The 24,182-nt window shown below is 42.4% G+C and overlaps 1 protein-coding gene across 1 annotated transcript in view; it reads right to left on the bottom strand.

Annotated features, from left to right (window-relative positions):
* pigx (phosphatidylinositol glycan anchor biosynthesis, class X) overlaps nucleotides 1–24,182 on the bottom strand; it is a 36,905-nt gene that overhangs the window by 3,534 nt on the left and 9,189 nt on the right. The window contains exons 2-6 of the mRNA XM_041210562.1: nucleotides 22,624–22,702; nucleotides 18,784–18,919; nucleotides 15,131–15,344; nucleotides 9,475–9,575; nucleotides 3,762–3,924 (exon numbers count right to left, since the gene is read on the bottom strand). Coding sequence (XP_041066496.1) covers nucleotides 3,781–3,924; nucleotides 9,475–9,575; nucleotides 15,131–15,344; nucleotides 18,784–18,919; nucleotides 22,624–22,702 — 674 coding nt within the window. The 3' untranslated portion in view covers nucleotides 3,762–3,780. The remainder of the gene's footprint in view (nucleotides 1–3,761; nucleotides 3,925–9,474; nucleotides 9,576–15,130; nucleotides 15,345–18,783; nucleotides 18,920–22,623; nucleotides 22,703–24,182) is intronic.

The following is a 24,182-nucleotide window of genomic DNA, read 5'->3' as shown; positions in this document are numbered from 1 at the left end:
CAGGCCAGTCAGTCTACCCTCAGCAGTGGGGAAACGATTGGAAGCAATTCTGAGGGACAGAATTAATCCACACTTGGAGAGGCAAGGATTAATCAAGGACGGTTTTGTTAAAGGAGTCATGTCTGACCAATTTGATTGAATTTTTCTAAGAGATGACCAGGTGTGTAGATGAGGGCAATGCATTTGACGTAGTCTACTTGGACTTCAGCAAGGCTTTTCATAAGGTCCTGCATGAGAGACTGATAATGAAGGTAAGAGCCCATGGGATCCAAGGCAATTTGGCAAATTGGATCCAGAATTGGCTGAGTGGCAGGAAGCAGAGGGTGATGGTTGAGGGGTGTTTTTGTGATTGGATCCCTGTGTCCAGTGGGGTTCCACAGGGATCAGTGCTGGGTGCCCTGCTGTTTGTGGTATAGGGAAACGATTTAGACTTGAACGTAGGAGGGTTATCAGTAAGTTCGCGGATGACACAAAAAATTGGTGGGGTGGTAAATAGTAAGGACGGTAGCCTTAGATTACAGGAGGATATAGATGGGCTGGTCAGATGGGCTGATCAGTGGCAAATGGAATTTAATCCAGAAAATGTGAGGTGATGCACATGGGCAGGACAAACAAGGCACAGGAATACACGGTGAATGATAGGACCCTGGGAAGTACTGAGGATCAGAGGTGTGCATGTCCACCAGTCCCTTAAGGTAGTGGGACAGGTAGATAAGGTGGTTAAGAAGGCTTATGGGGTACTTACCTTTATTAGCTGAGGCACAGAATATAAGAGCAGGGAGGTTATGCTGGAACTGTATAAAACGCTGGTTAGGCCACAGCTAGAGTATTGTGTGCAGTTCTGGAATCTGCATTATAGGAAGGATATGATTGCACTAGAGAGAGTGCAGAGGAGATTTACCAGGATGTTGGCTGGGCTGGAGAGTTTTAGTTATGAGGAGAGATTGGATAGATTGGGGATACTTTCCCTGGAGCAGAGGAGATTGAGAGGGGACACGATTAAGATGTATAAAATTATGATGGGCATAGATAGAGTAGACAGGAAGGAACTTTTCCCCTTGGTGGAGGGATCAATAACCAGGGGGCATAGATTTAACGTAAGGAGCAGGAGGTTTAGAGGGGATGTGAGGAAGAATTTTTTCACCCAGAGGGTGGTGGGAATCTGGAACTCATTGTAAGAAGCAGAAACCCTCATAACATTTAAGAAGTATTTGGATGTGCACTTGTGATGCCGTGGCATTCCAGGCTATGGGCCTAGTGCTGGAAAATAGGATTAGAATAGTTAGGTACTTGTTTAACCAGCGCGGACCCGATGGGCCAAAGGGCTTTTTTCTGTGTAGACCTCCATGACTCCATGAGCAGTTCTGAGTATCACTACTTAGGAAGGATATACTGTCCTTGGAGGGAGTGGAGTGTAGATTTATCAGAATGATACCGAGGGTTAAATTACAAAGAAAGATTATACAAACTAGGGTTGCATTCCATGGAATTTAGAAAGTGAAGGGTTGATTTGAACAAGGTTTTCAATATATTAAGGAGAATAGATAAGGTAGCTAGAGAGAAACTATTTCTATTGACTGGGGAGTCCAGGATGGGACATGGTCTAAGACTTTCCAGGATTGAAATTAAGAAACACTTCTACACAAAAAAGGGTCATAGTGTAACTTTGAATAGAGTGCTGGGAGTTGGGTGAGTGAGGGAGGTGGTGAAGAGAGGAAGAAGGGGCTCCTTTACTTTTTCACCCTGTAGGAAATTGCTCCTACTCTACTACAGGGGAAGAAGCTAGCTGTTTGGTGAGTGTCTGGTGAATGAATTTAATCAATTCTATTCCTCAGGTTTAAAATAGTGGTATGGTCAATAAAATATATTTTAAAAAAAGTAATCAAGTAGTTAATTAAAACACACAAAGAATGACAGGACAGGTAATGTGTCATGGCTGCAGCATGTGGGCGCTCCTGATTGTCTGTGCTCCAGGGCAAACAAGTCTGCAGTAAGTGCTTGCGGCTCAAGGAGCTTTGGCTCAGAGTCATTGTGCCGGAGGCCGAGCTGCAAACGCTGTGGTGTATCAAGGAGGGGGACACTTGGTACCAGAAGGTGGTCACAGCCTTTAGAATAGGGTCTTCTGGTTTAGTCAGTGGTCAGGGACAGGAGGGTGTGACTGCAAGTGACGCAGGTAAGGTGACCCAGAGGACAGGACTGCAGGAGCCTCAGCCTCTGTAATTGTCCAACGAGTCTGAGGTCCTTTCAGCTTGTTTGGAGAGTGGGGGCTGCAGAGTGGATGAGCTGACTGACCATGGCACCGTGGTACAGGAAGCCATTCAAGTGGGGGGAAGCAAAAAGGAATGTTGTGGTAATAGGGGACAGTATATTGAGGGGGATTGACATTGTTCTCTGCAGCAAAAAGCGAGAGTCTAGAAGGCTGTGTTGCCAGGGTTCAGGACTTCTGTTCAGGGCTGGCGAGGAACTTGTCCATTTTGGCAGGAGGAATAAAAAAGAAGCATATTATCTAAATGATGAGAGATTGTAGAACTCTGAGATGCAGAGAGTGTTCTAGTGCATGAATTGTAAAAGGTTAGTATGCAGGTACACCAAGTAATAAGGAAAGCTAACAGAACATTATTGTTTGTTGCGAGGGGAGCTGAATACAAAAGTAGAGATGTTATGTTTCAGACCACATCTGGAGTACTGTGTACAGTATTGGTCTCCCTATTTAAGGATGTAAATGCATTAGAAGCAGTTCAGAGAAGGTTTACTAGACTAATACTGCAATGAGAGGGTTGTCTTACAAGGAAAGGTTGGACAGGCTAGGTTTGTAACCACTGGAGTTTAGAAGAGTAAGAGGTGACGACTGAAACATAGCAGATCCTAAGGGGTTTTGACAGGGTGGATGTGAAAAGGATGTTTCCTGTTGTCACTAGATCACCGTTTAAAAATAAGGGGTCACCCATTTAGACAGAGATGAGGAGAAATGTTTCCTCTCAGAGGGTCGTGAGTCTTTGGAACACTTCTTCAAAAGGCGGTAGAAGCAGAGTCTGAATATTTTAAAGACAGAGCTAGATAAATTCTTGATAAGCAAGGGGGTAAAAGGTTATCAGGGGTAGGTGGGAATGTAGAGTTGAGGTTACAATTATATCAGCCATGGTCTTATTGAATGGCAGGCTCGAGGGGCTGAAACTCCTGTTCCTTATTCATATGTATGTTCATATGTAGAAGTTTAGAACTCTCTTCCATAAACAGCAATTGATGCTAGGTCGATTGTTAATTTTAAAACTGAGGTAAGATTTTTGTAAACCAAAGATATGAAGGGATACATGGTAAAGGTAGGTATATGGCATATGGGTGCAGATCAGCTATGGCTCACTCCTATAAATACTCAAAGGAAACAAAGTTACATGGATATGGAGAAAGAACAGTGGGCTGGGATTAACTGGATAGTGCTATCAAAGCTAAGACACAGGCATATTGGGCTGAATAGCTTCGATTTTTGGATGCATCTGCCCTTAGCAAACAGTGCAATTCCACCATCTCCCCGACAATGCCATATAATCTGAGCATAGGGGGATGCCTGTGTACAATGTACTAATTGCAAGCACTCGTTCAGCCAGAAAATGCCAAGTTGATACTAACTTCACTGGCTGCAGATTTGCTCGGACTATCGAGTGTACATAAAAATGGACAAAATTGCTGAATATATGAAGGGGATTCCTCAAAAATATGCAATTCCAAACTATTCCAGTAATAGCCAAGACGGGAAACATCACCTTTTAACGGCCTTCCAAGTTAGTGTTCAAACTCGCCATGTACCCACACAGCTCTGAGAAGAAGGCTGCAGCACAAAATGGTCATGAGTAATGTTGCAGTGATCACAGCTAGTACATCCTTCTTCTGGCCAACAGGAACCTGGAGTGTTCGGGTTTCTACAACCTGTAAAGAGGAGGAATCATAAGGTACAGAAACTGAAACAGCATGAGATTCTGAGGCTTGGTAACTTGTACATAGGAAACAGTCACAACATTATACTGGACATCCTTACTTACTATTCGCATGTTCCAAATTCACTATCCTGGGAGTGCTTTTAAGAATAATATGTGATGGAACAGAACCTAATACTGTATATTTTTTATAAAATATATCCTCACGGCTATTTCTAAATTTTAAACTGGACCTTTCGGCTGACGAAGGCCTCTATGATGGCTGACCCTATGCCTGTGACTCACCAGAACAAAAGAAGCCATGTTGCAGTGATGGAAATGTCATAATTCATTATTGCATTTGACCAAGCTTGCCAGCAGAGTCAGAGAGTCTACTAAGACAATGGTCTCTCAAACATTTCTTTCAGCCCATAATAGCGGGGACGTTAGCAGTCCTGAAGACTGAGCTGAATTCCAGAAATCAGATAAACATCCTTTGTTGAAGACCCTATGGAAAGGTAAGGTCACATGACCCAAGACTCTGGCTTGTTGAACAAGTTATCATTGCCTTCCTGAGCTCCAAGCCAGTCTGCTGCTTTAATATTTGACTAGCAGGCCACACAGAGGGAGCACTGACCAGGCTGGACAACTGGCCCCATCTCTCCTGCCTCTGCTGAAAGTTCTGTACCATTGCCTAAAATCTGATTCATCTTGGAGTGTCCATTTCATCCTGTGAAGTCAATGCCACCGGAAAAGCGAATCTTATGCCATCAGTTTTCAGCCTGCTGACCTCCGTGAAGGAATTCCTCATGGGACTTTGATTATGGACTCCGGACCTTCCTTCAACCAATTTTTATTTTCTGTGGTCTCTCTACTGTAAAACCTTCTTTTCTATATCCCTCTTTTTATTGTATGTGCGTGGAGGGGATCGCTGCAGATCCTTCTTTTCGTGGTTTTTTGATGTGTGCAATAAGCTAATCTTTTTTGAGTTTATCCTTCCTCAAGTTTGCTGTGGGGTTATGAGTAGGTATTGGATCATACAAAAACCAAAGGGTTGAGAAATATGACACCGCTCATTAAAAATCAAACAAATCAAAACATCTTTCTGTTTACGGACAGGTACTGAGAGGAAAAATTAGTGTGGTTTGAATGGACCCCCTTCCTATTTGTAACAAATCCAACATTTATGCAACGTGGACTGTTGCTTGACAGGAGCGGAGATTGCATAATCAGACACACAACTCAGCCTGTTTTTTGTGGAAAATCGAGCTTTTCAACTCCGAGGCTGTATGAGGATATCCAAGGCGTGTAACATCAGCATCACAAAGCAAGGTAAAAGTGTTATAATTTATTTCCAAATTACTCTCTACTTCCATGGCACTTTTTCCAACTCAATTTAGCATAATAAAACATCCCAAGGTCCTTCACTGGAGTGTTATAAAGCAAAATTTTACACTGAACCACATAAGGCAAAACTAGGGCAGATGATCAAAAAGGTGTGATATAAATAACATCTTAAAGAAAGAGAGGTTGAGAGTAAAAGAGGTTCAGGGAGGAAATCCCAGGGCTTTAGACCCAGGCATCAAAGGCACAGCCACCAATGGTAGTGCAATTAAAACAGGAAATGCTCAAGAGGCCAGAATTAGATAAGCTCAGATATACCAGAGGTTTCAGGGTTGCAGGAGATTACAGAGACAGGGAGAGGCAAGGCCCTGGAGGTATTTGAAAAAAAGATAATTTTAAAATTGAAATGTTGACTGACCAGAAGCCAATATAGATCAGCGATCACAGGGGTGATATGCAAAGTTTTGGATCACCTCAAGTTTATGGGGGGAGGGTGGGCAGGAGGGATGTGTTAGAGGTAACAAAGGCATGAATAAGAGTTTCAGCAGCAGATGAGCAGAGGCTGGAGCAAAGTTGGGTGATGTTATAGAGGTGGAAATAGATGGTCTTACTGATGGCATGGATATGGAAGCTCACCTAATGGTTAAATATGACACCAAGGTTGCAAACAGTCTGGTTTATAAAGCAAAACTCAGACAGCTGCCAGGCAAAAGAATGGACGTGGGATAGTTAGTTAGAATAGTTAGGGAACAGAGTTTGGAGGGGTGATCGAAAACAATTGCTTCATTCTTTCCAACATTTAGTTGGAGGGAAGCAGCCTGATAATTTATAATCAATGAAGGAGTCAAGAGCTGGTGGTGAAGTACAGCTCCGTATCCTTATTTGTGAAAACTAATGCTGTGCTTTCGGACAATGGCACCAGGTAAATGAGAAATAGGAGGGGCCAAGGACAGAACCTTGTGGGAGCATGAGAGGTAATGGTGCTGGGGCAGGAAGAGGAGCCATTGCAAGGGATACCCTGGCTACAATTAGATAGATAAGAACGGAATCAGACAAGTGCAATCCTACCCGGCTGGACAACAGAGGAAAGACATTGGTGGAGTATGGTGTGGTCAACCATGTTAAAGATTGCAGGCAGGATGAGAAGGACGAGGAGGGAAGGTTTAACTTTGTCACAGTCACATGTCATTTGTGACTTTGATAAGAGCCATTTCAGTACCGTGACAGGGGCGGAAAACTGATTGGGGGGGGCAGAATTCAAACATGGAGTTTTGGGAAAGATGGGCACAAATTTGGGAGGTAACAACATGTTCCAGGACCTTGGAGAAGGGAGGTTGTAGACAAGGCAGCAGTTTGCAAGGATGCTATTAGCCTGCACTTGGTGCATTGTTTGTTGCCCGCACACATCAGCAAGCGTTCAATATTGTAAATAACTTGCACTTCTTAAAAGCTAGTACAATACTCAAAGTTAGCCTGCGCTTATTAAAAGGGGTGTGCATTGTAGCTAGAAAAGGTGCTGTAAGTTGTTCTGCAATTGAATTTGATCTGGGAAATAGAAATCAATAGTTGATTATGGAAGAGAGTGAGCATTCAGATTTTTGAATGCTGCACTGGATGTCTTGGAGGAGCTGGAAAGAAGGAGAGATGTCCTGTATTTTCACTGAAGCAGGTGGTCCTCCAGGCTGATGATCAGAAAGTGGCAGGAACAGATAGCCACAGAGGTCAATGCCAGGAATATAGCCCCAAGAACCTGGATGCGGTGCAGGAAAATGTTTAGTGATCTGACACAAGTGGTCAAGGTTAGTGAATGCATCTTTAAATGACATATTATAGCAAAGGCACCATTAGCCTGAACCACTGCTCAAGTCACCAAACCCCATTACTCACCTATCAACAGTCTCTGTCAATCAGGACTCAACTCCACCATTCATATGACTCATCTTACCCTTGGACACTTAACACCGTTGCAAGCCCCAAATCCACATCTTTCAGCTTACACACACTGTCATCTATTCGAATCACCCACACAGATTGCACAATAGTCATTGACCTTCCCGCTCTCTTGCAGGGGAAGATGGCACACAACCAGAGGCAGCAGAGGCTAACTGGAGAGGGAGAGGTGTTCCTGCACGTTCTAAACCCCACAGAGGAGACAGTGTTGACCATTATGGGAAAAGTCATTCTGAGCCCGTGACCACCAGCAGTGCTGAAGCCATTGAAGATGAAGGTATCCACATACCCAATCCTCCTTTTCTCATCTCACTCCCCTCTCACCCCACAATCTTATCTGATTAAGAAGATACTGATGGTACAAGCATGCACTTCTCTTCCCTCACCACAGCCTTCTCCTAACTCCTTTTTCTTTTCAGATACTCAAACAATATAACCTACCCAGGCAGAGGAGGAAGAGCAAGAGACAGCGAAGATGAAGAGCTAACATCATTCAATCTCACAGTTGCAGCTACCAGCTCAGACACTGACACAGTGTGTAATTTTGAGGATAGGATAGAGATGGGATCTGCACATGGTGAGGCAGTGGACACAAGTGTACTCCAAACAGGAAGCAATAGTGCTGATGCTTACCAGAGGGCAAGGTTGCACACTAGTTCTGCTGCTGAGGACACTGATGGTTACTTTACTAGGCCAGGCTATAGAAGTATGAAACAAAAACAAAAGTTGCTGGAAAAACTCAGCGGGTCTGACAGCATCTGTGGAGACAAAGACAGAGTTAACGTTTCGAGTCCGTATGACTCTTCTTCAGTTCAGAAAAGTCATTTGAACTTGAAACGTTAACTCTGTCTTTCTCTCCACAGATGCTGTCAGACCTCTGAGTTTTTCCAGCAATTTTTGTTTTTGTTTCAGATTTCCAGCATCCGCAGTATTTTGCTTTTATAGAAGAAGTATGATGGGCGTATGCACAAAAGTGCTTTGTGCACTGGAAAGCCCTGGACTCCTTCTTTGGAAGAGTCCAGCACCAACTCAGCACTAGGCTTTATATAGAGCTTGGATCCCATACTTTTCAACATAAACAGAGAACCACTCCAGCAATGCACCATGATGCAGTGTCTGATGGCAGATATCTTAACTTCTATTGCAGCACGCAGATGGATGCTGTTTGTGCTGTGGTGGAAGCTCAAAAGGCTGTCATGCAATCTCAGCTTGCTGCCATGGAAGCTCAGACTTTTGCCATTATGGCTCTGGATACCAGTGTGCAAAGGGTGTCATAGCACTCCTGCAATATGTTCTCCAATAGACCTGCTCCCTAAAGAACGTCTGCAAATACAGCCTCCTGCTGAGAGACCTTCTACCCCCTCCTCCTCCTCCCCCCTTTGCTAGCAGCTTGTCCTGCTCTATGTGGCTTCTGCTCATTCTTCCAGTCATGCTTAGTGCCAAGAGGAAGCACTACATGTCTGGAAGCAACTGGTTTGTGAAAAGGACTTCAACACCAGCCAGACCATTCGCACAGATTACAGAAACTTTCACCAAATATGGAACAGAATCCTAGACACATAGAATTACAGCAACCGTCAGTAATTGATGATCCCTTTACATAATGCAGGAGGGGGTGTGGTCCTTCAGTTTTCAGCTGTGCAAGGTCAAGAGAGGTTGTAGGCTGGAGTGCGGAACTCCAGATGGCAGTGCTGGTGTCCAATCAGCTTTGCACACTGATTGATGCCATGATCTGCCTGTTTTGCATACATTTGGCAGATGTTAGATGTGGGCATGCCAACCCCTTCACCAAATGGTGTCTGGCGCGTTTTGCATCAGAAACGTGTGTGCATGTCATAGATGCCACTTTGGAACTCCCGTCTCTGTTTACCAGCAAACAGTTCCACAGCTGTATTAAATTAAAAAAAAGGGTGGCAAGTATGTGAACAGATTATTGGCAAAGGTGATTTCAGGAAACTCCAACTGGTTTCAAGAAGAAATCAAACAGGTTCTCAATAAGAAATGGGATATTGTGAATTAATCAGCTAGACAGACCAAAGCTCTTCTCTTGCCTGAAACTACTAATATGTTAAAAAGTCATAAGAAATAGGAGCATTACAATTATATTTATATCAAATAACATTGTACATAATTGCTTTTACCACGGGTCCAATGAAATAAATGGGAATAATTTACTTAGTTCGACATAAAGTATGTAGAAAATACAAAGGACGTACAGTTTTAGCTGCAGAGATATGGTAGAATTTCTTAAATAAGTTACCCAACTTACATTCCGATAGTTAACATTCAGCCAGCTACAGGTACTGGGGTTACTCGCTGAGCAGGGAGCCTCAGTCACACCAATTTTCCAACTTTCCACTAATGGACTATCTAAAAGAGACAAAAGTGGATAAGAGGAATGGATTCTCTTTACAAATCAGGATCAAAAAATAGAAGTTATTTCACAAAGTTAAACTTTGCATAGGCTTTTAGTAAAGAGACAGGAGAGGAGGCGAGTTTCGAAGCGCTGAGAGCAAGCATGGATTTCAACAGGTGACAATTATGCAAGACAAACATCATAAATTTTTGAGACATTTTAGCTGAGGGAAATGCAGTGCATGTAGTGTACATGAACTTTAAGAAATCCTTTGACAAGGTACCACACATTAGTGAAGATTAAGGGTTATGAGATTAGCAGGGAGGGGGTTAGTTGACAGCAAACTGAATTAAAAATTGGTTAGAAGGCAGAAGCAAGTGAGAAGGAGTTAAGGGCAGTTTTACAAGATTGGAAGTGGGTGGTGGTGTCTCACAGGGTTCAGTTCTGGGATCGCTTCTGTTGACTGTATATATCAATGATTCAGATATAGGTTTAGAGGGAAAGAGGTTGAAAGTTGCAGACAATATCAAAGTAGAAGGTATAGTAAAATCTTTAATGGAACAAAGGGAGTTGCAAAGACACATCAATAAGTTGGGGTGAAGGGGTTAGCTTGGCTAAAAGGTGGAATTCACTGTCAGTAAGTGTGAGGTGATAATTTTGGTTAAAAAAAATAAGAGCAATAATTATACTATGATTGGAAATAGGCTCAGAATGGCTGGGCAAAAAGATTTGAGAGGTACAGATTCATAGGACATTAAAGCAACACCTCAGGTTGACAACGCTATTAAAAGCTAATAGAGTTCTAGGTTTTACCGCAAGAGATATAAAATATAAAAGTCAAGAGTTAATGATGAGCTTTTATAAAACCTTAGAAATAATCTCAGTTGGAGCACTGAGATTAGTGTTGGGCTATTAGATGTCAACTAATACTTAGATGGTAGCACTCACCCCGCTGAGTCAGAAGATTGTGGGTTCAAGTCCCTATCGAGGGCTTGAGCACAAATATCAAGGCTGACACTCCAGTGCAGTATTGGGGGAGCGCTGAACTTTCAAAGGTGGCATCTCTTGGATGAGACATTAAACCAAGGCCCTGACTGTCCTCAAAAGGTGCAAAAGATCCCATTTTGAAGAACAGAGGAGTTACCCCCTGTGTACTGGCCAATATTTATCTCTCAATCAACATCACAAAACAACTTATCTGGTCATTATTATCTGCTGTTTGTCAGAGCTTACTGTGCACAAATTGGCTGCTGCGTTTCCCATATTATTTTCAAAGCGTAGTCACTGTTGCACTTCATTGGCTTTGAGATGTTGAGTAGTCATCAAACACAATAATTAAATGCAAGTCTTTCTTTCCATGCACATGTGCCTGCTTCACAGTATCCCATAGTAATATTGGAAAAAATATTTTCTTTACAAATCCGACAATAAAGAAGAACTTTACAGAGAGTTGAGGCTTCTCAAATTCACTTGCAGGATTAGTGGTTGAGGCAGAAATTATTTCAACATTCTTCAATTGGTGAATGAAAAAATAGCAGAAAAGGACATAGGAACAGCAGATAAATGTGAATAGAACCATTTCCACTTGGAGGAATGGAGGATAAACACCAACAAGGACTAGTTGGGTCAAATAGCTGTTTTTTGTGGGATAACTTGTATATACGTTTTTATGTAACCAATCACATTAAGAGGGGACTACTGATAAAGTACTGCTAACTAACAGGAACCCCAAGTACTAATTTCTGTACAGAGACGATATTACAATTGGGAAACACAGTTCAGAGTGGCATTCAAGGCCAGAACTTATGATTGTCTGTTTTACTGGATGCAAAATTACCAGCCGCATTGTCCAACTTCATGACCTCTGCTGCCTGCAAGTACTGCTCTTTGCTGGGAGGGTCATATTGCAGAATCAGTTCCAGTGTACCATGATTATCCGCACACCAATTTCTAACCTCATCTGGTATAGGACAAAACCTTCCATCAGTTTTCAAAACTACACAATGTGTGTTTTTAGAATTTACGTTGTATATCTTCCCATTTCCATGCCTACAGTACTGCTGTAACGATTTAAGGTGGAGGTGGGGACTATTTCGTCTACTTTTTGTTCTCATTGTGTTTCTGTACAAGGCAAAGTAACCATCTCAGGAGGGAAGTGCTGACAAAGCTTGTGAAGCTGTTTGGCAAGACTAAAACTTACAGTCTCTCATTATGTGATCAGTTATATAGACAATACTGTATATGTGAAGTAAAAGCAAACAGGATTATTCCCTAACCAATACAGATGTTCTAAAGGGTAAAATCCAATACAAAATACAAACTACATTTCTTCCTCAACTTTCTCCAGCAGTGCAATTTGTACTAAAAAAAACTAGACTTATATGTTTGTTGCTTGGAAAGTGGATATCTGCATGTAGTGATTCAGTAAGCCATACAGTAGTGCAGATTTCAATCTGGAAGGGCGATAGCTTGAACCACATAAAAGTCAACATCTTTGAAACATCTTGTAACAGCAGTTACATGATTCATGAGAAGAACATGTAGTTCCCAATTCAAGATCCTCAAGTGCTTGAAGATCAGTCTCCAATGCCAGGTTTACTACCTTAGGCTGAATCTTAAACAGTAGCAGTGTTCAGTCACAGAAGAACCATTACAAAACCTGGTCTTAGCCCACCTAAAACAAAGAATCACAATTCCTGTTCACAAATTACAATGGAACCAAGAGGAACGAGTCCATTAACACCTCCCAATTTGAAATAAGTGAGAATGAGAGTCCTAGGGCCTCATACATGTCGAGAATTAAATCCACCAATGACAACAAAATGTTTTAGATAGCACCTTTAATGTAATAAAACATCCCAAGGAACTTCAGAGGAGCGTTATAAAACAAAATATGGCACCGATCCACATTAGGAAATTTTAGACCAAATGACCAAAACCCGTGGCCAAAGAGGTAAGTTTTAAGGAGCGTCTTAAGGGAGGAAAGGGATATAGAGATTGAGAGGTTTAGGGAGGGAACTCCAGAGCTTAGGGCCCAGGCAGCTGAATGTTCATGCAGCAATGAAAACTGGGGATGCTCCAGGGGGCTAGAATTAGAGAAGCACAGATATTCTGGAGGGTTGTGGGGATGGAAGAGATTAAAGAGATAGGGAGGGGCATTTCTATTCCTTTAAGACACTCCTCAAAACCTACTTCTGTAATCAAGCTTACAGAGATGGAGAGGAGCATTTACAATTGTAATAGGATGGAATGTTACATTTCTAAGTGTTTTCCAGCTCAAAAATCTGTTAAAATATAAATAGATCATTTTAGATTTAAATAATTCACTATGATTTATCCATGCAGAGAAGGCAGGCTACTGCCAGAGTTGGCAACAATCAATACAGGTGGCACTTAAAGCCCTCTCGAAAAGCTCAAGGGAAGACTTACAAGTTGGATTCCCAACCCTCCTGTTTTCCTGAATCTTCTGAGCCCTACTGCTCGCAACTCGGGAGTAAAGTTTGTTCAGAAATGATGAACCTTTTATAATATAATATGAACATTTTTTTGCACACTATTTTATATAAATGGACAGATTCAAAGGTCACTGGGCTGACATTTCAGCAGTTTGCATCGAAGAGCTGTCTGCTATGCTGAGCGAGAAAGACCGGAACAGCTACAGTACAGGGCAATTCTGGCTGTACTTTCAAAGTGACCATGATTATCAGCAGGTAATAGGATTATCATTAGTAACAGGTAGGATATTTGGGTGTTAGACCTATTACTACCCATTACCTATAGACTAAGTTATTATATTATTGTTGGTTGTGAGGAAAATCTGAATTATACTATTAGTTATCAGTGTTCTTTCAGTGAGTTAATTTTAATTATTGGTGGAATTAAAATTCATCCCATCTCTGATTCCCCATGAATCGCTTTCCCACCCTCCGTTAGCCCCTCTCCCATTGCCCCTGATTTCCTCTCTCTCCCTATTATGGCACAGGCGATGGTAAATGCTGAGTTGTTAAAATCCCAGAGGGAAACTTGAAACAGCTACCACAATTAATTTTGTAATTTGTATGTTTCGAGATGTAGGCTTTGAATTCTGGTGGTAATAAGACCACCAAGTCTTAAAGGTTTCTTACCAAACTAAACAAAACTTTTATTAACAAAAGAAATGATTTTAAATACATACATAGATCTACAAATTACTATGATAACTTCTAAATCCCCTAATTAATCTAACTCCCAGTTACACTTTGGTTAAGGCAACAGTAAAATATAGATTTTAAAAAACCCAGGCAAAAAAACATGATACCCTGAACAACCCAATTCAAAGTGAGTTTCCTTAACTTCAATTCATTGTAGACAGCAGCTTGAGGCATAGATGCTGAAGGTTTTTCACGCTTGTTAGATCTTAAAATGCCTGCCCTTACACACAGCCTTCTCTCTTTTATGCATATTTTCCCCTTTGAATGAAAATTCCCATTGTTTCACTATGTCTTTGGACTTTACCTTTCTAGTAATAAAAATCTCTCAGTGCTAATTTTACCAGTAAATCTTTAGGAAAAATAAACAGTTTCTGAACTTCACCTGGCTAGGTGACACATTTCACCCCTCCTCTGTAAACAATCTTATTTAAAAATGTAAATGTCCTTTTATGCCTTACATTCTAAACTTATCCCCATGTTTACCTACTTAACATTTCAAACCTAACTCATCTTCTAACACATCAAAGCCTTTAGATCGGCTGCCTTTAATCCAATTAATGTACACGCACACACATCACTATTTTACAATAAATTCCAATAATATTATTATATCTTCCTGACACTCCCCCATTTCCTCAGTTCCCCCCCTTCTTCAATTATCCCCACTCCAACTCTGATTTCCACTATTTTTCCCCCACCTCCTCGCACTTGGTTATCCCTCTCCATCACTTTTCCCTTGCTTGCAGGTGGTCTTCTCCTGGTATTTGGGACTTCTCACACAATAGCTGCTGCACAAAATCACAAGTAAAGTTCAATGTCATGGGACCCAATCTTTGCAGGGTAAACATAGTAAACACTTGCAGAAGGCATGCGGCCAAGCCTCCAGGAATGTCTCCAACCAAAATTGGCAGCCCTACTTACAAGTTTGCCTTTACAATAAAGGTTTTCATTAGAAAAGCAAGCTTGCTACAATCTGCAGCACAAAAAACAGCCCTGTGTGGATCTGAGCCAGACAGATGACAGGATTCATCTGCTTTCTATTCTTTGTTGGCTGACCTGAATTGGATAAGCAATTCAGGACACTGCGACTGATTTCTGCATCCCTGGGATACGGAGGGGTTACTCAAGATTGCAATCCAGTGACTTCTTGCTGGTAAATGTAGATGTAGGAATCGGCTGTGAATGGGATCGGCATTTGATTAGCTGTAGTGCATTTCCACAGTGAAATAAAGAATGTAGACTCACCGGATGAGGAACAAGACAATAGCTGGCGCTTATAGAACCATAATCAAACAGTAACAGGAGTCAAGGGAGAGGATAGAAAATTGGTAGACAAAAACACCAAAACTGTAAGCCACTCATTCTAATTTGTTACATACTTTCCTGGCAATGAATCATCAACTGTGGATCAGCAAGGGTCACCAAAGCAGTGGTTTCCTCTGTGTCTGTAGGCCGATGATATCGTACATGCACTGGGGCAGTGCCAGTGAAATGTCCACTGTGTTTGGGGTCAGGCTTGAGGTAGATAATAATCGTGTGTGCTGTTGACAAATATTCTGGAGCTTCAATGTTGATCTCATTCTGAACGAATATCTGCACACCAATTACAACTGTTAACAGCCAGCATCAATAGCAAAGGACAAACAATAACCACTGTCGTTACATACATCCAAGTGAGTAATTCTCAATAGTTAGTACTACCAGTTACAACGCAATAGTGTTAGCACCATTGTTGCTGTTGAAATAAGTGGCATTGCTAATTAAACAGAATACCCAGTAATTATAATAGTGCTTCCCATTTCACAATTATCATGTTAGAATGTACAGCTGATTTTACATTACAATCAGGCACCAACAGGGACCTAATTGAAAAAAACTCTTCTGCATTTATTTCATAAGGTACGGCAGCTGCACAAATGCAGGGTTAGCTGTCACAGGATGTCTCTAAAAAGAATATTTGGGCATAATGGTGTTATGATGACAGCACCAAAACATTGCAGTGGTTCATTTACAAGTTTCAATAAAATCAGCGACAGGCAGAAAGATCTGGAAAATTGATCTAAATAAACATCAGGTACAAGAGCTATCAGTCAAAGAGCATTATAAAAGCTATGTATGACTACAATGATGCCTGAAGTTGGATTGAAGGTATATGGTTTGTACCTTATATCTACCTTGTTCTATACTAGGGTCTGGAATTATTTAATGGGCAGTGTAAGGAATGATAGCAGTATTGACCTTTTATGATGATGATATTTCAGTTTCATCCTACAACAGCTTGTATTTATATAGCACCTTCAACCCTTCAACATACCCCAAGACGTGTCACAGAGACATTGGCCCATAACTTCCGTACTCCCCAGCATTGGATTTGAGGGGTAGCCCAAAAATGTGCTGGGGAATCCCTCTGGCAAGTTCCCAGACAAGGCTTTTGCACGGCAATTGCCCAGAAGTGCTAACTTCCTCTGGACAATTGCGCTGTGTTGGGAACCATCCGAAAATGCAATTTAAATTGCAAAGTTCGGATGCTTCTGCTGGGATTATACCAATAGTTACCCAGAAAACGTTAGAAGAATTAAAACCTCTTTTAATTTCTGAGTAACTATTGTAAAGACCCATCCTCCCCCGAACTCTGACAACTCCACCTCACCCCCACACTAACCTCACCCCCTAGTGACATCGGATCTTCGCCCCCTCTGGAGCCCCCAATCCCCACCCATAACCTCCCAACCTCCAGGCCCTTTCACTCCCGACCTCCGGATCTCCCCACTCCCCCCCTTTCACTCCCGACCTCCGGATCTCCCCACTCCCCCCATTTCCTCCCGAACTCCGGACACCCCCATGCCCCAACCGACCCCTGAAGTTACCCACTCCCCCACCTTTGGACAGCCTTACTCACCCACTCCCCATGACCTATCCCAACCCCGACCTCTGGACCCCCATCCTCCCGCCCCGATCTCTGGACCACCCCAACCCATCCCCGACCTCCAGACCCTCCCATACCTCCATAACTCTGCAACCCCACCTCTGGACCCCCCACCCACCCCCAACCGCCAGACACCCCCAACCCCCCTCCCACACACCACTTCGGATACCTCCAACCCCACCCGCCCTAGCCCCACCCCAGACATTCCCAAGCCCCCCCGAAATCCTTTCTACTTACCTTAGACACTTACCTTTTCCCTGGCCTGTCAATTTCCCTGGCCCTTTAAACTTAACTGCTTTATGGAAGCAAGTGCTGTAAAAATGGGGATGTGGCCTTCTTGAATATCCTGGATCTAAGCTTTGCAGGGGCCTACGAGGATTCTTTCGACGCAGGCCCCATTCAGCTCTGGTGAATGGAATTGGCAACACAATTTTCAAGACCAGGTAAGTGTGCATTTATTTCTTCTAATTCCTGCGGGCCAGCACTTTCCGACACTAGTCAGAAGTTACGGCCCATTATAAAACACCAAGCCACATAAGGAGATATTAGGGCAGGTGACTAAAAGCTTGGTCAAAGAATAGGTTTTAAGGAGTGTATTAAAGGAATTAGGTTTCAGAAAAAGGTTTTAAAGAGGCAATTTGAAGGCTTACAGTCTAGGCAACTGAAGGCATGGCCACCCAATGTTGGGGAGATTAAAATCAGGGATGCTCAAGAGGCCAGAAATGGAGGGGCGCAGATATCTAGACATGTAGGGCTGGAGGAGATTACAGAGATCTGAGGCCATGGGTGAACTTGAAAATAAGAATGAATAAATACTTAACCAGGAGCCAGAGCAGCTCAGTGAGCATAGGGGTGATAGGAGAATGGGATTTAGTGAGAGTTAGTTTATGGGCAAAGTTTTAGATTACCTCAAGTTTACGGAAGGTAGAAAGTGAAAGGCTATCCAGGACTCTGTTAGAATAGTCAAGTCCAGAGGTAAAAAAGATGTAGATGAGGGTTTTAGCAAGAGGAGCGCTGAGGCAGGAGTGGGGGGAGGTGGAAATAAGCAGTCTTATTGGTGGTGCTGATACATGGTTTAAAGCTTGTCTCAGAGTCAAATATACACAGAGGTTGTGAACTGTATGGTTTACTCTCAAGACAGTTATCCAGCAGAGGGATGGAGTCGGTGGCGAGAGAGTGGAATTGTGGCAGGGGCCAAAGACAATTGCTATGGTCTTTCCAATATTTAATTGAAGGCAATTTCTGCTCATCCAGTATTGGATATCAGAGAAGTAGTCTGACGACTTAGAGATAATGGAGAAGTCAAGAGAGGTGGTGGTGAGGTAAAGCTGACAGTCCTGAGCATACATGTGGAAACTGACCTGTTTTTGGATGATGTCATTGAGGGCTGCAAGTAAATGGGAGATAGGAGGGAGCCAAGGATAGATCCTTGGGGAACACCAGAGGCAACTGTGGAAGCAAGAAGACAAGGCATTAATGGTGATTGTATGGTTACCATTAGATAGGAACCAGGCAAGTGCAATTTCAGCCAACTGGATGACAACTGGGGGGCAGTGGAGGAAGATGGTGTGATCAACTATGTCAAAGGCTACAGATAGGTCAAGAAGGATGAGGAGGGATAATTTGTCACAGTCACACAGGATGTCATTTGTGACTTGCATAAGAGCTATTTTAGTACTCTGGCAAGGGTGGAAACCTGATTGCGGGGATTCAGACATGGAGTTCTGGAAAAGATGGGGACAAATTTGGGATGCAACATCACTTTCAAGGACTTTTGAGAGAAAAGGGAAGTTGGAGATGGGGTGGCAGTTGCAAGGATGGGGTGGGTCAAGGTTTGACGTTTTGAGGAGAAAGGGTGATTATGGCAGATTTGAATGAGACAGGGACAGAACCTAAGGACAGAGAACCATTAACAATATCAACTAACATGGGAAACAAGAAGGGAAGTTGGGTTGTCAAGAGATGCACCTAGGAGAGATGGATTTTAACGCTAACATTTTGAAAAACATATTCCATTTCCTTACAGTGACAGTGACCAAAAGTAACTAAGCCAGGTAACAATACTCCTACTTCTGCCCTTCTTACTGATAAATAAAGCAGTCATACCTCTTCAGTCTTATGCTCTCGTAGTGATGCGAGTTCATATGGATCCACGTAAAGTCCTTGGGGCAACTGCTCCTTAATCATAACGCAACAGTCTTGGTGAGCACCTTCACCAAGCTCAACATCCATGACTAACTCTCTACAGAAAGTAACAAGCAGTCAATTAGTCACAATAAGTCAGACTCTTACCTGTTCATCAGTGCACTCTCCAAATTAATCACATGAAGAATAGGGCATGTAGATTTATTTTGTCAAGTTCCATACCTTGCTTTAACCTTGAAGTGCTTTTGCAACACTCTCTGGCTCAGTAGGTAAAGACATCACACTGTATTGAGCCATTAGAACAGAAGATCCACGATTCTGCCTGGTCTGCATTGGCTAGTATCCATGGAAAGATGTCGCATCATGATGTGGGAGAGGAATGGAAGCACAAGCTAGAAAATGGGTGGGGGATGGCAACCGGAGGAAAGGTTTGGTCTTTCTTGGATTTATATAGGATACCTTCATACAGATTCAAGGAGTAGGGAACCGCTGAAAATGTTGGATTGGTACTCTTTATTCAATAAAGTCAATGAGAGAATAAAACATAACCTCTTACATGCAGTGTATATGAGATCTAGTACCAAACTACCCAAATGTCTCAGGAGATATCGCCATTGCTGCATAAAAACATATGAACTAGGAAAAGCAGAAGACCATTCAGCCCGTTGAACCTACACCACCATTCTATAAGACCGACCCTTTACCAGAGTTACACATTCCCGCACTATCACCATATCCCTCAATACCCTTAGTATCCAAAAATTTGTATATCTTTGACTTAAATATATTCAACAGCTGATCATCCACAGCTCTCAGGGCTAGAGAATTCCAAAGGTTCACACCACTTTAAATGAAGACATTTTCCTCATCTGAACCTAAGTGGCCGACTACTTATTCAGAGACTGTGACCCCTAGTTCTAGACTCGCCAACCAGGGGAAACAGCGTTTCAGCATCTGCCCTTTCTGGCCCCTTAAGAATTTTGTATGTTCCATTGAGATCACCTTGCATTTTCCTAAACTCTAAGCCTAGTCTATTCAATCTCTTCCCTTAGTACAACCTCTCACCCCAGGAATCAATCTGGGGAACCTTTGTTGTCCTCCCTCTAGGGCAATTGTATCCTTCTTTAGGTAAGGAAAACAAAACCATACACAGTACTCCAAGTGTTGTCTCACCAAGGCCCTATACAATTGCAGTACTTCACTTTTATACTCTAATCCCTCTGTAACAAAGGCTATTGTGCCATTTGTTTTCCTAACTGCTTGCTGTACCTGCATTCTAACTTTGTGATTTTCTACAAGGGTTTTAGGGATGAGGAACTTCAGTTATGTAGATTGGGGAAATTGGGACTGTTTTCCTTGGAGAGGAGAAGGTTGAGAGATGATTAAGTAGAGGTATTCAAAATCATGAGTGGTCTGGGCAGAGTAGATAGGGAGAAACTGTTCCTTTTGGTGTACTGATACATCATTGTTCAGCACCTGACTGCATTGCAGCAGTAAAATGTGGCACTCTGGATGTACTGTCTCAGAGCAATTAGTTCCTTGTTCTTTACAAGTATAACAACAATATAACAGTACCTATCCCTTGACTATACTGGTCCTCCATCACTACCACATTCCTTTCCTCTCCCTGGTTTGAGTGGTCTCCTGTACCATGGTCAGTTTGCTCATTCTTCCTACTGACTTTGCCCCCATTTACAGGTAGCTAGAACCTCATACGTGTTTGATAAGGGCAAAGGCCGAGACTCTTCCAACATTGGATCTGGGGTCCTCTTAATAAGCATATACTAGCCTCCGAAAGAGTAGATTAAAGTGTGTGATCTGAGCTTCTGAGAGTTGTATTCCTAAATGTTAAATTATATAGGACAAATGTGTCTATCATTGTGTCATCACAACTCCCTGTATGTATCCTGTTGATTCTATTGCTAAATCTAGTGTAGGAGAGTGAATTAGCTTTCACTCTCCACAGTATACATCTTTGATGTTTTATCTCTTTCAATATTTATTGGCAGAGAAGCAATTTTTCCCCCAATATACACCGATAATTGAAATTCTCTCCACACACTCTTCCCCTTCTCCCACCACTTTGAGAAAGGCCTGCTGTGTGTCCTCCTGGTTTAACCCAACAATTCCAGCTCAATATTATGTAATTCCAAATAACAAAAAATAGCTTATTCTATTTAACCATTTGGTGGTGCAGAACTTGGGTATTGCTGAAAAAAGAAACGTGCTGAAGCTTTTCATCTTGCACTCATCAGGACACTTCACAAAAATAACAATATAAGGGGAAAACAACAATGTATACTGTATGCGAAGAGATTGCTGATTGGTTGGCAAGTGGACTCTGATTGGTAGAAGCGTTGCCATTGAGAATGCACCAGAGATGTTGACTGACAGTTAACTGCAAAACATTGTTTGAAATTTAAACCAGGCAGCTTGACACTGATTGATCAAGGCAATGCCCTGAAGAATGAGTCAGTGAATGGATGTCACTTATTTTGTGTAGCTGAAACAGGCGCAATGTGTGTACATGTTCTTTCTGTTTGCAAAGAAAAGGGCCCTGTGGATTAATATATGTAGCTTCCAGTACACACAAATGCGCCACACTGCGAGCCCAACTGACAAATAGGGCACATCAAGGCATCCTGCAGTATACTGGCTATCCTGATCAGATCAGATGCTGTATATCATGCAAACTCATGAATGGGCCTAAGGCCGTCACTTTCAGGCCTGAAGAGTGCCCAGTCTATCTCAGATTACCCTGGAAGGGCAAGGTATCTCAAAAAATTCGAGCAACAGGTGAAGCTAGCAGTTTCATGCTGCTCCTTTGCAGCAGCAACACGAGTGCTATTCACCACTAACAGGATGCTGCTGTCGAGCCAAAAAGACGTTCTGCCTATCACACAAATGAGTAACGTGATATATGAATTACAGTTCAAATATGATGCTAAGTATGTAGGCTGTATGTCCCAAAGACTGGTGGATCATACCAAACAGCATGTCCCAGCCACTGTTGGCAACGTGCAAGGTACAGACCGTACCCAACCAGCCTATGCTTGTGAAACTCAAAACAGTGTCCAACATTATATGTGATTCCGTGATTACACAACATTTGCTAAATAATCCTCAGTGTGCCAAGAACTACGCTGACAACCAATTTAAGATTATCAGTCTGGCCCACATTGTGGTGCACTTGCCTGTACTGGAAGCTACGGATATTAATACATAGGGCCCTGTTCTTTGCAGACATAAAGAACATGCACACACATTGCACCTGTTTCAGCTAAACAGAATAATTGATAACCATTTGCTGACTCATTCCTCAGAGCAATGTCTTGAACAATCAGGGTCAAGCTACCTGGTTTAAGTTTCAAACAATGCTTGGCAGTTAACTACCAGTCACCATCACTGGTGCATTCTCCATGGCAATGCCTCTACCAATCAGAGTCCGCTTGCCAACTAATCAGCACTCTCTTCACATTCAGTATAAATTGTTGTTTCCCCTTAAATTAGCATTCTTGCAAAGTATCCTGATGAGTACAAGACAAAAAGCTTTGACATTTCTTTTTGCAGCAACGCTTATTCTATTTAATGACTTATATGAGTGTTTCCTTACAAAGTACAAAGTCTTCAGCCCTGAAATTCTGTTACGTTACCTAAAGATTCATCCTTCTCCAATCTTATGAGTGTTCGTATGATCAAAAGATAGGAGTTGCGAGCACACTGCTTCAATCAATTATGCTTACATTTGCTGTCCTGCATTAAAATCATGCAGAAACATATCTATATTCTTACATCTCTTACCTATGAAATCCATTCTTTACGATACGTCTGTTCAAACTCACTGATTGCAGCCAGGGTTCAGAATACAAGGGATCAGTGCCTGTAGAAACATAGAACGGTAAGCATTACACTCCTGGCTTGACACAGTATTTAATAGATAAGATTGGGTAAGAACTTTTTTTTAGGAGATTCCAGGCACAGGATCTGTTTTTCTTAATTTTCTGTTACTCATCGAAACTTCCCATCTGTGTTTTCTTCTCCTACTAACACTTTTATAGCACATTCCGGAGAACATTTTCTTCTAAAAACTCAGACTATTGAATTCTAGAAAAATCCAAAGGTTTGTTACTGTAATTCTGGGAAAGCCAGGTCTCTAGAGAAAACTGAAAACACAGGGATTCACGTACCAAACATGTAGCAAATAGCTGAACATCATTTATAAAACTGTTAGGCTGATTAAGACCATAAGACATAGGAGCAGAAATTAGGCCATTCGGCCCATCGAGTCTGCTTCACCATTCAATCATGGCTGATAAGTTTCTCAACCCCATTCTCCTGCCTTCTCCCTGTAACCTTTGATCCCCTTACCAATCAAGAACCTATCTATCTTGGTCTTAAATACACTCAATGACCTGACCTCCACAGCCTTCTGTGGCAATGAATTCCATAGATTCACTACTCTCTGGCTAAAGAAATTTCTCCTCATCTCTGTTCTAAAAGGTCTTCCCTTTACTCTGAGGCTGTGTCCTCAGGTCCTAATCTCTCCTACTAATGGAAACATCTTCCCCACGTCCACTCCATCCAGGCCTTTCAGTATTCTGTAAGTTTCAATCAGATCCCCCCTCATCCTTCTAAACTCCATCGAGTATAGACCCTGAGTCCTCAAACGTTCCTCATATGTTAAGCCTTTCATTCCTGGGATCATTCTCGTGAATCTCCTCTGGACCCTCTCCAGGGCCAGCACATCCTTCCTGAGATATGGGGCCCAAAATTGCTCACAATATTCTAAATGTGGTCTGACCAGAGCCTTATAAAGCCTCAGCAGCACATCCCTGCTTTTATATTCTAGTCCTCTCGAAATAAATGCCAACATTGCATTTGCCTTCCTAACTACTCTGTCAACCTGCAAGTTAACTTTAAGAGAATCCTGGACTAGGACTCCCAAGTCCCTTTGCACTCCAGATTTCTGAATTCTCTGCCCATTTAGAAAATAGTCTATGCCTCTATTCTTCCTACCAAAGTGCATGACCTTACACTTCCTCATATTGTATTCAATCTGCCACTTCTTTGCCCATTCTCCTAACCTGTCCAAATCCTTCTGCAGCCTCCCCGCCTCCTCAATACTACCTGTCCCTCCACCTATCTTTGTATCATCTACAAATTTAGCCAGGATGCCCTCAGTTCCTTCATCTAGATCATTAATGTATAAAGTGAAAAGTTGTGGTACCAACACTGACCCTTGCGGAACTCCACTAGTCACCGGCTGCCATCCTGAGAAGGACCCCCTTATCCCCACTCTCTGCCTCCTGCCAGACAGCCAATCTTCTATCCATGCTAGTACCTTGCCTCTAACACCATGG

The sequence above is a fragment of the Carcharodon carcharias genome, chromosome 2, assembly GCF_017639515.1.
Source record: "Carcharodon carcharias isolate sCarCar2 chromosome 2, sCarCar2.pri, whole genome shotgun sequence".
NCBI classification, from domain to species: Eukaryota; Metazoa; Chordata; class Chondrichthyes; order Lamniformes; family Lamnidae; genus Carcharodon; species Carcharodon carcharias.
Note: the sequence above shows the minus strand (reverse complement) of the source record. Positions and strands in the feature narration are given on the sequence as shown.